The sequence below is a fragment of the Pocillopora verrucosa genome, chromosome 4, assembly GCF_036669915.1.
Source record: "Pocillopora verrucosa isolate sample1 chromosome 4, ASM3666991v2, whole genome shotgun sequence".
In the NCBI taxonomy this organism is placed as follows: Eukaryota; Metazoa; Cnidaria; class Anthozoa; order Scleractinia; family Pocilloporidae; genus Pocillopora; species Pocillopora verrucosa.
The window spans coordinates 10,071,469-10,086,355 of record NC_089315.1 but is presented as its reverse complement, the minus strand read 5'-3'; the positions used below and the strand labels follow the sequence as shown (position 1 = coordinate 10,086,355).

General features: G+C 36.1%; 2 protein-coding genes across 4 annotated transcripts in view; both read right to left on the bottom strand.

Moving 5' to 3' along the window:
- LOC136280501 (E3 ubiquitin-protein ligase rnf213-alpha-like) overlaps positions 1–6,501 on the bottom strand; it is a 184,377-nt gene extending 177,876 nt beyond the window's left edge. For both annotated transcript variants that reach the window (XM_066165803.1, XM_066165804.1), the window contains exon 1: positions 6,196–6,501. In XM_066165803.1, the coding sequence (XP_066021900.1) occupies positions 6,196–6,394 (199 nt within the window). In that variant the 5' untranslated portion in view covers positions 6,395–6,501. The remainder of the gene's footprint in view (positions 1–6,195) is intronic.
- A 5,248-nt stretch (positions 6,502–11,749) lies between these two features.
- Positions 11,750–14,372, bottom strand: LOC136280526 (uncharacterized). Of its 2 annotated transcripts, none has more exons than XM_066165862.1 (2): positions 14,254–14,372; positions 11,750–13,271 (listed from the first exon to the last, which is right to left on the bottom strand). In XM_066165862.1, exon 2 carries the CDS (start codon positions 13,073–13,075, stop codon positions 11,825–11,827), a length of 1,251 nt encoding a protein of 416 aa, XP_066021959.1. In that variant the 5' UTR covers positions 13,076–13,271; positions 14,254–14,372; the 3' UTR covers positions 11,750–11,824. The 2 variants fall into 2 exon arrangements, with proteins under 2 accessions (XP_066021959.1, XP_066021958.1); XM_066165861.1 differs by lacking the exon at positions 14,254–14,372 and adding an exon at positions 13,982–14,166.
- Between the last annotated feature and the right edge of the window lie 515 nt (positions 14,373–14,887).

Below are 14,887 nucleotides of genomic sequence, written 5' to 3'. Positions count from 1 at the left end.
CAGGTAATATCTCTTCCATAATGTAGCAGAGAACAAACACTTTTCACTGAGGGAAAGTCAAGATATTACTAACAGTATTTACGGTGTAGGCCAAAATTGTAATATATCCACCTGTTGCTAGAGATATTGCCATGGTAATGTCACTAATCTAATTCAACACCCGAAACAGGGGCCTCACCATATTTTTGGACCAACTGGTAAATCTCTTGAAGGAAAACTTGGAAATAAATTAACAAGGTCTCCTTTGGTAACTTGCACACTGAAGGGAGGTTTATTTGTACATATTCTCAGAAGTCACATTAAAGTGACCAAATTTTAATCTGTCTCTGACTTTTACCAGCTAAATGTGTAAACAAAATTGTCACTTTTGACTAGCTTGTCAACAAAAGCTATGAAAAACAGTACATTGAAAACTTTATCAGTAATAATAAGTAATTTAAACATAATATGCTGTTTAGTAGAGAGCCACTGAAGCTCTTTGAGAGCAGGTGTGATATGGTCATATTTGCTGATATATCCCTTGCGAACTGAATTCCCAGTTTTCTGGGAATTCCTAGGAATTCCTAGGAATTCTCAAAAATTCCCAATTATGCAAATGACCCTTGCAAACTGAATTCCCAGTTTTCTGGGAATTCCTGGAAATTCCTAGGAATTCCAAGGAATTCTCAAAAATTCCCAACTATGCAAATTAACTCTGATTTAAAAAGCTTGGAATTACTGGGAATTTCTGGGAAAGGAAGACTCCAGTTTTGTGAGGACTTGGAATCCTTAGGAATTCCTAGGAATTCTCAGCTTTACAAACTACCTATAATTTAAGAAGTGTGGAACTCTTGGGAATTTCTTGGCAATTGAATTTGAGGCAATTTTAATACCCTGAGGTCCACATAAATTCTAAGAAATTCTCAATACCTTGAATGTGAAGGTTTTAAGAAAAGGAGTAATTTCAGAGGCTTAAAACTTTGGCTCAATAAAAGGTATGCTATACAAAACTTACCAAGAGATATACATACATGTATATGTTTGTAACTTAAAGATCATGGAATTTATTATTCAAACTAAGTTTTAGTAAATCTTTACATTAATATGGATTTTCTCATGAACCAGCTGTCAGTTATGTTAAATGGAAATTGCCAATTAATCTAGTGTACTCATATCGCAGATTTGCTTTCTAACCTCAAAGGACTCTTGGGTTCCATGATCAAAAAATATTTTTATTGTGATGCAAATTAATGTCTCATGTTCACTGATGTGCCAAAATCATCAAACATTCATTGGCTGTTCCTTGGTACACAACTTCCACAATAATTAATAATAATTACATTGTTACCAACACTTAAAGAACTTTGTAAGTTATGAACATAAGTTACTTCCCTAACCTACATTACTGGTTGCCTTTGTTAGAAAACCTTGGAACAGTCAAGCTCAGTTGCCTCAAACACTGTCAGAGACTTTTTGTTGACAATTTTTAGTAGAAATTTCATGCCTTAGACAAACAAATTCAACACCTAATTAATCTTTCTTTTTTCATGATTGTTGTTGCTGTTTTTTTTTTCAGTTTTTGCTCTGTTTTCGTGACTTATTGCTGTAATTTGTTTTGCTGTTTTTATTCTTACAAAACATTTTTGTAAGAGTTCCAATACCACAAACATTTGGCATGCAGACAAGACAGAGGTAGTCAATGTGCCCTTTGAGAAAAAACACATTTTAAATGACATCTTCAATTTACTTTATTTGAAGCTCTGATCTGAAAATATTTGTCAGCAAGACTTGTTAGTAGTGAGAAGTACCAACCAAGTTTCCTTTCATAACTTAATTTCTTAAATGTCCCAATCACTGAATCTCCCAAAAAATATTACATCTTTTTATTTTTGGTCCAAAATACAAGTCCTTCTTTATATAAAAATGAAAATTGCAAGTCACACTTCAATAATAACAGCTCTAAAGTTTACTTGCTGTTCTTCTCTGTCTGTCAGCTATCAACAAAATTGTTTTATACTTCGGACAGTGCATAACAATTTGTAGACCAGAGTTCCAACGCACCTCTGTAATCGCATACAGTTACTTCTGTCTCTTGTGCAAATGCTTCTCCTTTGTAAGACGCACTCTACTCTGTTGTCACTACTGCTTTAAGTTCAGTGGAAACGACTGACTGAGGAATCGAGATGGCGGTGTTGGAACATGTTGCTGAACGCTTGCTACGGTCAAGCTTTGTAGATTTAGGTACTGGTACACTGGGATCATCTATGTATCTCTTATACTTCCTAATGTGGTATCCTTCTTTTATAAATATGAGGGTAAAAGACGATTTGTAGTCGCATTCAAAACTGTGATTGGCTTGTATTTCACCTTTGCCATGAACACAACTCAAGTGAGTTTCGCGTCTTTGTTTCCTCGACAACTTTCGGCCACAAATCGTGCATTTGTAATACGATCGATTCTTGTCGATTATTTCTACATAGAGTGAGCTCACATCATTATTTATATCACCAAGGTATCCATCGTCTAAAAGCAGAGAACCGGTCGGAGAAGTCGAAACAAAGTTGTGCGCTTCTCTTAACACTACAATCGGCAAGTCAGCGGATTCACTTTGCTAGCCAATTACAAGTCCTAAAAGATCCACGTGATCATGCCCGTGATCGGAAACAAAGAAGACTCCATTTGGCGCTCATCTTTGAATGTACTTTTCATCGGTTGATCGCTTTTCTCAACTGTTTTGCTTAATATAACATTTCTAAAGATAACTTTTATTGTGGTTCAATGGCAAAACGAGAACAGCGCGAGTGTTGTAAAAGAAATGAAAGTCGTTGACGCCGTGGAGTTAAAAGAAGGGACAACAGTTGACATATTGACTGGTACAAACAAAGGACGAGTGGCCATCTGTAAAGCTACGATTTTGAAAGTTTGTGGTGAGTAAAAATTGCGATATTCGTTACGTGATCAAAATCCTTTAAAAGAATAGATGTAGTGGGTTGAATTAAGCTTACATAACGCTCGGCGCAACTGAAACTAGACTAATTCTGAGTATCGAATCGGTCACTTGCATGCCGCAGTTTCTTAAGCTTATGCTTTACAATGAAATAAACCTATCAGTAAGGTTTCAAGATTCCTCTAGTCACGTTTGGGAACATTCAAGATTCATAATAGGAACTGTTATTAAACAAACCTTATTACGTAAAGAAGCCCTCCTTGGTAAAAACAAAATAATGTATTCAGCCCTTTTTTAGTAAAATCTATGAGAGAGATGTACAAACTCCAATATAAAAGTCACTCAATATAACAGAGATTTCTCAATTTGAGAATCCAGTGAATGCCCTTTTCCTCATGGCCATCTTAAAAGCCTGGTCTGAGCTTTAAATATGTATATTTAAATATATTATTTTTTTCAAATTCAGATGTCATGGAACCCAGATACAAAATGGTCAAGCTTCTTGTAGACAACCTCATTCAAGGCCAACTCATTGTGAGCCCAGGAAAAAAATACAAACAGCAGCTAAGTTTGCAGTTTAGGATAACTTCATTCTAATTTATTGTTACAGTTACAACAAGATTTTAATCAAAAAATCAATTTTATTTGTCTGTAATTAACCCCTTCACTCCTAAGAGTGCTTGGTTTTCAAATATAATTTAAGATATTGTATTTTATGGAAAAGAATCAACAGATTTTATTCACAATTTGTGTCAAACCAATTTAATGATTGATTAGGACTATTTTATATGAATAGCTGTAATTGAGGATTAATCCGTATGAAGTTTTCAAGAAAAGAAAAATCAAATTCCATCCTAATATTACCACACATTGATGTTAATAATGAATCAAAAATATTTTAATAGACTTCTAAATAAATTTCATTGAATACTTGAATTTTAGCTGGGTTTTTTTAATTTAAAGTATTTATTTTTTATCATTAGCCTCAAATTTTTGCTTAAAATTCCCAGTAATTCTTAAACATTCCTAAAAATTCCCAAAAATTCCCAGAAATTCCTAGGAATTTTTTAGATTTACAGCTTTTCAGGGAAAGTCATTGGTTCTCTGAGTTGGAGTTCCTAGAAATTCCAAGTCCTGTTGGCTATAAACTTGGAATTTTTGGGAATTTCTGGGAATTTCTAGGAATTTCTAGGTTTTTAGAACCAGAGTTGTTATGGTTGGGAATTCCTGGGAATTCCAAAAGCCATTTCGCAAGGGATGTTATTACCGACGCAGCAGAATTCTGAACATACTTTAACTTCTGACATTGTACCACCATACAACAAGAAATCGCAGTGATCAAGCTTGGAGGTAACAGATGTGTATATGAGCATCCTTGTAGACTCCAGACTTATGAACTTTCTGATTTTAGCTATATGACTAAGTTGATAAAAAGTGGACTTATAGACAACATTGACATGACTAGTAATGCCAAGATATTTGTCAAATACAACTCTCGGCTGATACAAATACACTCAAATTTGGATTGGCCAGACTACACTGAGTGTCAAAAAATCATATCACTCCAAATTAATTGGAGACATCAAGCTAAAAAACAGTTTGCAAAGAGTGCTTTCCCATTCATTTCTTAATCCAAAGTTGGCATATATAATTTTCAGAAGGTGTTATTAAACTGTGTATCGGCAGACCACAGAACCAGTCTGGAATCTGTGGAACCCTAAATTCTTTGTAAAAGAATAATAATTCTTTAAGCTCAAATTGGCAGCCTTTAATTGCATTTCATTGTACATGACTCTGGAATGAAGAACAGCAGCATTAAGTAACATCATCTCCTGTAATGCATTGTTATTGCAAAACTTGTTGTAATATAATTCTTAGTGTGTATTTCATTTACCTGTTAATTACCTGCAAGTGTTTTTACCTTCATTAGATATCTCATGTACTTGTGTTTGGTGTTTTTACTATTGTGTGATGTTATGTAATTATATCAAGAAATTTGCCAGGTTTTGTGTATAAATTTAGCCCTCTGGATCAATTTTTAAGTCAACTTTTAAAGAAGCAGGGTTGTGATTTTTTGCCCTTAAAGCTTTGCACCGTTAAGGTAAATATTTCTCTTTATTGTGAGTTTATTTGTAAGTTTTCCTTCTCTGATATGTATTTTCCTGCTCATGAGCATTTGGGTATTTTTTAAATAAATGATGGACACAATTACACATGACTTCAGTTACATGCCTGCAAGATTTTAGGTTGATCAGGGTGTCCAGACTGTTTAGAGCGGATTCATTTGGTTTGTGCCACTCACAGACCTATCTTTGAAAGTATTATGTAGAGGGCTATGCAGATGAACTAAAACCAAGATAAATTTCCTTTACTCAGCCCAAGAAATTCACACAATACAAAATAATAAACGCTTGGGTGGGGTAAATTTATTCTTATTCAAAACTAGTTCAGATCTTTTAAAGGTTAGAGCACAATTGTTGAATTCCATGCAAATCCTTTCATTTCACCTTTTACTTCAACGTGAACATATTTGCATATTCACAAAGGCTCACTGTGTGAACCTAGGTTTCCTGTGGCTGGACAACAAGGTAGATAAAAAAAACACATTTCTCTTTTAACATTATCTTCTTTAAACCCAAAAATGAAATTTTGAACAGTGCTAAGGTATTTTTAGCTTTAATTTTATTTCATTATTATTTTTTTAACAAAAAATTAGTGGTTCCGCATGTTCCGCTTGTTCCGGAGGTTCTACGGTCCGCTGATCCATGGTTTAGTAGTAGCGTTTTCATATATTCACAGTAATTAGTTTGCAAATTCCTTGTTTTCTGGGGATAAATTTTGCTGATAAATCCGCAAGCATCAATGTATTACTATATGAGTATGATTTGATGTGAAAGGTAGTCAAAGTACATTAACAGCGGATACGGAAACTTCATAGCTTGTTACCGTAGAAAGCTTTCGAGGGTGGCTTATTAATATACGCCCATGAGGAAATATTTCGCTTTGAAAGCACTTTCACTTTCGAAAGGGCAGGAATAATCTATCCTTATGATCATGAATCCAACGTTCGGTCATAATTAAAAATAGAAGGCAATTTAAGATCTTTTCATATTAAAATTCTAAGCTAACTAATATAAAAATAACCAAATTCCTTCCTATGAAACACTTAGTAAATTAGTCATCAAGCGTAAGAAAATTAAATCACACATCAATTTAAACTTTTGAGCAGGGTTTACATCCACAGAACCACCTTGTAACCGAAAATTTACCTCTGACTTGTTCCTCACTTGTTCCGGTGTCATATTTTTCCCCTGTTCCATCGCCTTTCGGGTGCTCGCTCGTAACAGCTGATGCGATCTTTTGCTCCTTCGGTGGGTTATCTTGACCGTGTTCCAGTCTAACACCACAACCCGGGCAGAATTGGAATTTAGGTGACAAATGACTGAATTTACATTTAGAGCACTTCATCGTGTATTATCAAGGCTGCATCTCGTTGTTTAAACACTACTTATGTCGCAACGATACGTAGCCATCGAACAGAATATGGCATGACGTGCAATCGCATTGAAATGACATCGTTTCTCAGAATTCAGCTGGAAGTGAGTCGCTATTCCGGAAATGAGCGAGACGACATCTGATTGGCATCAAATGCAAGGGGGGTTGCAGAGGGAGGGAGGGTGATGTTAAAATTCGAAGTGAAGAGGAGGAACGTGAGCATGCTTGAAGGGTTTCCGGCCAAAGTGCGTTGGCATAATATCAGTGCTTGGCCATTTGAAGGCGCGAAACTCTTCTGTTTCGTCGTTGATGTGGATCATCCTCAACTGCCACATAAAGCTGTTTGAAATGATAGATTCAACAATGTGGCAAACTTATCTCCCTTCATTTGATAAAATTATTGCGTCATTTATTAACTCATATATGGGATATTTTGAGAAATTACTCGGGTTTGGGTCTGTCCATTTTTCCTTCTTTAATAAATATTTCAAGAAGAGCATCGGTAACATCAGTGGGCATCCGCTTAGAGTTTCTTTACACTGAGTAGATAGAAACAAACGTCAATATCCAGAGATATTTTTCTATCATTATATGATAGAAAAAATTACCGATGAAATTATTTTTAAGGCTGTAGTTTTGGCGACGAAAAGGTTCCTTTCAGGATCATTTTACGCGCGATTTAAACCTTATCAAATGCAACCTTCCCGCATGTTAATATGTAGATTTAGCCAAGCCTAAAAGCGGAGCTCTTGTTAGTTTATATTCCAGCCCTTCGTTATAATGAAAATTGTGATAGAGCTCTTCAGCACTTGCTGTAGAAGAGTTTCTTCATGGGAATCGAGGTACCAGTCCGGGGTGTGGGTACGAAGGGTAGAATTGACGAGGTCTGGAACCTGGGGACGAAGTTCTCACAACTTGCAAGGCGTTTAATACGCACGCTAATCAGTGGTATCTTCAAGCAGTTGAGGACCTTCGTTGTTGTCATAGATGTTTTGAGCAAATTTTCGAAGATAGGGAATCTTTTCTTCTTCAGATGAAGTGTGCGATGTCACCATCAGTTGAAATTATATTCTACTCATTGTGACTGATAATTTTGGTTTGGGAAAAAGAGCCAAATTGAAAGAAACAATGGTAAACTACTTCGCGTCAAGACATCACTGGTTAATATAAAGAGTATTCACGAGTGAATAGTGAGTCGGTAAAACAATATGCCAGAAGGGAAAATTTCCGCACAGCCCCATACTTAATTATGCATTCAGTTCTTGGATAGAGAAAACAATGACAAAAACAATACATTGCCATTGGGAAAACAGATTTGTTTTACAATATTATGGGGCTGTGCGGAAATTCAACCCGCCAGAATTGTGTGGGCTTCTCCTATATCTCCTCTTGAAGTTGCCAGGTATGACTGCTTGCCTCACCGTTTTTCCCTAACGTTTCAACCTCCTCTGTTTAGAATAAAAATTAAAAGAAAAGTAATTTTCAACTCGTTTTTGAACCTGTAATTGTTTTAACCTTTTTTTAGCCTCTTTTGGCAATTCCTGTTTTATGATTGTCCTCTGGCTACACGGCGTCTTTTTTAGATTTTTTTCGTTATTTAATTCAGTAACCTCAGCTGTAACTGCATATAATGTAGGTGTCTTTAAGTTAACAATCCATGGTCTTAGCAACTCCGCTCATTCTTGTTCTGACAAACTAGTTTTAAGAAGAATACATTATTTTATTACATACATTTAATGCATAGGCTGTGCCCAATACTTTAGTTTGACTATACTTTTAAAGCCAGTACCAATCCTGAAACATAATGAAATGTTATTAAGATCAGAAGAAAAAAATAATGTGCCATACATCTGCAAGATTTCATGTATAATTGTTTTATTTACATGAATAATTACTTCAAAAGAATATAAAATTTGTTTGAAAAATTAGAATTCATCATAGGCCAGATAAACAAAATTTTTAGAAAAAGAAATGTTTGCTAATGGAAAAGCTAAGCAAACTTTTTTACAACACCTACCTGTACCTTTGCGGCACGTAGTAAAGTAATTCGAAGTAGTCATAAGCCGGTTTTATATGTTGAAAACACATGCGCATGCAAATTTCCTATAAACCTGTAGTTCAAGCCTGCCAGGTTCAAGAAATTTTCACAACTAAATTATAAGGTTAGCCTACCTGTAACAATCAACTTCATTTTCAAATTAGACCAGGTATGTACTGATGATGCACAAAAGAACTATCTGTAGTAAGAGGGTAGGCTTTCCTTTCTTCATTTAAAAAAAATACTGAGGTTATCATCTTTTCACACACTTAGTGGAAAGTGAGAGTGAACAAGACTGAGAGTGACTACGTTGTTTGAGTAAATATCCAGAGGAGGATAAAAAGTAAGATATGGTCTGCACAACTCTCTTATTTCGATTTTTAACCTATAAGCCAAGGCACTTATATTCTTTCCCTTGTGCATCAATGTGGATGCCAATAAATTTAACTTCCATGCATCAAAATACTGAAAATATTCTCTTCATGTATGTGCCCTAAACATTACAGGAGAGGAGGCAGGTCAAAGTAAAAAGATGAATTAAAAAATAGGAGGGCCCCCATTAATTTCAGTCCTAATTAAAGGAAGATCCTTGCTTTTCCAGATTCCTACCCTTTAAAACTCACATATCTTGTGACCAATTCCTTATATCAATATTAAATTTGGGTATGAGCATTGTCAAGAAACACTATACATTAATGAAAGCTTGAGCAATAGTATTTAATGCAATCAAATTAATAGCATTAGTTGTTACAATGTGGTAACTTACAAAACAAAATTATATAATTACACAATTCCCAACAAAGGAAGTCGGGTTATTGAGTCACTTGCTTCAACTTTTTAGGGCTTAGGGTACAGAAAAATAGATATGGTAAACGGTTACAATTAATACAAAGCTGAAAGTTTGAAACCTAAGAGATATACATTACAATCATCAAATCCTATTTATCGTAGCAAAAAGGGGTCAATCACCACCAAAACCTCTCCCAAACATTCATGCTTACAGGAAATCATTAATTTTTATCAGTAGGTGGTAACTGCACATACAATAGTTCTAGTGGCACAAATACATTTTTCTAAAGTTATCTCGTAGCATATGACTGTAAAGGTCATGTGGAAGGTTCCTGCTTATGGACGGACATTTCAATTACCCCAGCAAACTGTAATCATCAGAATTTCAAGCCAGAGTGTATTTACCAAGTGCTCAATTTTTCAAATTAGTGACCTAATTGTTACTGTCAACTTCACTCCTTTTTTAAGGCCGCCTTCAGCTTGAAAATCCTGTCACATGTAAATAAATGTTGCTCACATATTCAAATAATTACCTGAAACAAAGTAGATGGTAGATTGACGAGAAAGGAAGAAAGTTCTTGAAACATTCTATATTAAATGAAACTTGTTATGAATGTTAATTGTGATGGCAACGAAAACATCTGTGAAGCTACAGTAACAATTATCTTTCCAAGTAGATAAACTATAATGAAGCATGATATGAATAAATTTAATCTCACCCAATTTTGAGTGTAGAATCCAAAATCTAATTAACTAACTAGTGAATAGGAAAAAGTTCAATCTTTTGCCTGGAATACAAAGTGAAAATCCTGCTCAGCTTCATATTACGTTCACTGAATTTAGTTCATATCTATTTACTGCTTCTTTGTGCCTTTAAATGGATGGCCGGGGAACAAATCCACTTTTCTGCGAATCTTGACAGAATACTGTTAAAGACTTTTGATTTGTCAATGGTTTAACATACTCCACGGATGTATGGAGTTTCCTTGCAGAACTATATACATTATTGTTATCTTTCAGGCTCAACAGTCTTGCTGTCTGGGTCACATTTTGGATCTGTGGTCTACACTCGCCGTGGCGCGAGCGAAATTCTTGTTTAAGAATGAACAGGCACCTTTTTCTAGGAAACTTTAATCAAATTCGATGAATGTAATCCCTTTCTCACCCAATATTTTCAATATTTTAAGTAGGTTCGACCTTGATTTTATTTGTCTGTTCAAATTAAACCGATTTTATATTTTTCAATTTCTATAGGATCCATTTGAGAAGATACCAAAAATTTATAAACAAGAGATGCCGCGACTTGCAGTCACACGCTTCAGTGCAACATTGAAAAAAATGAAGGTTGATTTGTTTTTGAGTAGAGTTGTCGAGGTCATCGCTTTAGTGCTGGCTCATGAAGAAGACACAAGAAGTAAATTGAGGTAATTCCTGCGTAAAGCATAGATGAATCTACATAGCAAAAGTTCTTTCAAACAAAAGTATATAACCGTGCAATGAAGTATAAGCAGTGTTTTCACTACCATGAATAACGGCAACCTTTTTTTTCTGATAGCCTGTTTACTCAATATTGTTCTCAGGAAATACTTAACTACTTCCTCCGTTTTCAGCCTCAGTGAGTACTTATCAATGGTTTTTGACGATAGCTCCGACCTGGAAGAGATTCCTGATGAAGTATGTGTAATGCACGTGGTTCATGCGTTCAAGCTCGCGGTAGAAGTGCGTGAGAAATATCAAGGAAGCAGAAGGTCCATGTTGTCCTAGGGCGTTAATTATATAATATGGGGAGTTCGAGAACCTTTCAAACTGTCGTTCATTGGCCAGCTGAACTTCCAGTAATTACGTTTCCATGCCTTATTATACTTTCAAGTACTTTCCAAACTATTTCCCATGATTTATATTCTTTTCATATATTTTTCATTTGACATTCTGCATGAGCTCAAATATAATACTGAGATAGGAAAATTTCCAGGTTAGAATATAAGAAAAATCAATTTACATATTACCAGAAAAATTATGAGCATGAAAGGATAACATGTCGTTATAAAATAAGGTCATAAACTAAAGGCAGCTCATAAATAAAACTTTTTTGCCATTTTAAAAAGCACAATAATGCATATGAATTTACCAAAAAGTTTGGCTAGTAATAGTTAGCGATGACTTCTGCCTCATAGACATCAACGATGCCTCAGGGTGACGTTAGATGATTACATGATTATACGGACAATGCAATCCAAGAAATATCCAAGAATAGTACCTTTACAAATAAATTTTAAGGGTTTAAACGTTCATAACGTTATTTTCTATAAAGCCTTCGTCTCCTGACGTTTTTTTTTTACAGAGTCATATCGCAATAGCCATTGACTCTAAAACACGTCTGTCTCTATCTGTGAAAGGTAGAAAAAAAATTGAAAACAGCAGGTATGGAAAGGTATTTTTTACTAAAATCAGAGAAAAAGGTGGAATGATTGAACATTCACACCGGTATCTTAACCCACAATTCCAAAGGAGAATAGACTACATAGTTGTCTTTTTATTTCTTCCCTCATTTCAAAATATCGACTTCATATTCTGGATTATAATTTAAACTTTTTGTAGTCCTCGAGACTCCAAACTTTTTCTAAAGTTCCAGTAGGTTTATATCCTTTAAATCCTTTAACCCCTGCAGGGCCCAACACGATGCCGTTTATTAAAAGAGAAATAGCTTTGTTACCTTGAGACTCCAAGCTAACTGTATGACGGCCCTGAGGCACGTCTGAAGCCACGATGTAAACACGAGTTTGATAATGAACGTTACCGAAAGCTTTCCCAATTATGGCTACCGCGTTCTTTTTGTCTTTGTCGAGCCACATCACTACACGACCCGAATTTTGCCTCATTCTTCGTAAAATGATACCTACAGACCATTTCTTGGGTGGAACTTGTAAGGAGAACTCTATAAAGCTTCCTTGTCGAAGAGACACCCAGCCACCGAACGCATCAGTTCGACGGTCTGATGGAAAGCCCATCTTTGCTTTGATGCTTTCTAATGGAAGCTCGCTGAAGCGCCGTTTTTTGTTGACCTTTACATCAAGAGACTGGTGCACAGTGGATTTTCCCCATCTTGGGTTTGTAGATGCCCAACAATGAGGGTTTGTAACCAGTATCGAGCTGCTGGTAAATAAAGGGTCCTTCATTGGAGATTTCTCACAGAACAGCTGCTGGCTCGTTCGTTGAAGAATCTTCTGAAAGTAACGGATTTGCATGAGAGCCACTTGAGCGTGTCCTTTAATATCAATATGCAGATGATCATCATTAACCATTCCCGGCCGTATGATGGCTTTTCGGATGCCATTAGCTGAATTCACTGGACAAAGTATGTCACGCCAGCTTAGCAAGGTAATTCCGTAATGAGTTGCGAGCTCGTGTTGTCCCAAATCTTCCAAATTATGACATCTTGGGTTCTTAGCAGTGCTAAGAGAAGCACCCTTCTTGACCAAATCAACCAAGCTTACGTACAGAACTAATGGAAATGACTTCAGGGATAATACTCGTCGCGTGAGGAGTTCCATGGGCCGCGCTGTTGCACCGTGTATGCATCCATAATCGTTTACTGATAACTCGATAAACACCACATCTGGTTCATCATCTGTTGTTATGAAATTCTGCAGGCAAAATGTAAAGAAATCGCTTCCTGTCCCTCCAAGTGACAAATTTTCTACCGTCAACTTGGAGCCAGTCGTTGTTGAAATCACTTTGTCCCACCACTGAGAGAACAGTTGGTGATATAAACGCCTGTGATTTTTTATTCCACCACCGGCTGAATTTGATCCACCAATCACAATCATTTTGACAGGCTCACCCCGGAATATTTTGTTCGTCAGTGTCGTCACACGGCAAGGATCAGTAATGTCATTTATGTGGATTGCCTTTTTAATGTCGTCTTCTGTGACACTGAGATCACTGATGCTTTTATACAAATCTTTATCCTGCCAGAAGGCAAATGGCTCATGAGTTACCCAAACGAACGAGGGGTTGTGTCCTCTATAAGAAATATTAAATGCGATACACACTGAGTAAGCACTAAACCAAAATGTGCAATCCTGTATGACGCTATTAAGTGGCAGACAAAAATTATGATAAACGGTAGTGTGAATATGTCCAGTAACAAGGGGATTTAAACTTAGTACAGAATTTCAAATATATGACACACTCGGCTCAGAATTTCAGGCGCTCACGATTCTACCTGTATTACCAAACGTTGCCAAATACAGATAATTTTCGTTTCTGAGCATCTCTATTCGACGATAGCATTTGCATGCACAGTTATCAGAGGAAACCTATGTGTCGATCGTTTATCAATGGTCTATCACAGATATAACTACCAACTTAGTGAAATCTGCGTCGAAGACAGTTTTTCATGTGTGTATTAGTCTTGAAAGCAACAGCTCTTATTCAGTCCAAACTCTGCATTCAAAAATTTGCCCTAATGTTTGAAATCTGCCATCACTCTACTGAAGCAAATTTCATTTCCGCGGATTTTTCAATTATAAAAAATAAATGCACCAACTTGTACCATGCAAAGATGGCGCTGCATTTTAATAGACAACTAATGCCACACTAGTTAACCACAATAATCCTGTACATGGTTAAAGAGAAAATGTATACAAGGTGCCGAGAGAATTTATTAGAGAGGGACTTAATGGAGTTTCTCAAGTGGTACGCAAAGCTGACAAAAGGAAGAAACGACCTACCCAGTTGAGCGGGCACCAATTGACGAGTTCTTCCGCGAGTCGGCAAAATAGGGATAAAAAGTTACCAAAGCGAGAGTCAAAATCTGCCACATTTTCAACCGTTGGATAATTGATCATCTAAGCTTAATACTGTTTAAAATATTAGTTCTAAGGTCAATCCATTTTTACGGCAAATCTATTTCGAATTCCGATTCAGAACGTAAACAAACTTTAAATGTGTTTTCTCAAATTACAATTTGAGATAGTCCTTCCCTAAAATATTAACGACTTACGATGTTCAGGTAAATTTTTCCACACTGGAGAGTTTAACGCTATCATACAATAGACGCAAACAGGTATCTTCGCCGCATGTCGGATGACACTCCAGCACCGGTCTGGCCGTCAAGGTAACTCGTAACAACACAAATGAAATATGAATAAAATTAACACTGGTAATAGATCGTATATGGGGGAAATCAAGAGAACTGATTTGCTATTGTCAGAGGTCAGAGTAACTTGAACATACCACAAAGAGTTTAACGTCAGTGAAATCCCAGAATTTGTCTGTCTCGCGACCGAGCGGTTCATTTAAAAATTTACTTTCCCTCTACCAGATAGTTATCGTTCTCTAAATTCGGTTGTTATTATGGGGTACAACTTTAATCAACTGGCGGAAAATTATAGGACGATTAATGGTCTTACAGGGCGCCTATATTGTTTGTGACGAATTTAAGAAATTGTTAAGGAGAAAATCAATGGTTAGCTTGTATTTGATTGATTTACGCATTTCATTGTGGGCCGATATATCATTAAGGCCTGTAATAAGATAGTGTATCAACCAATTACATCAGTTGGAAATTGGTAGAATCAAGTTTACTTAGTTACAAGGCTTGAATACCGAGAGCCGCAATGACGTTTGACATTGGG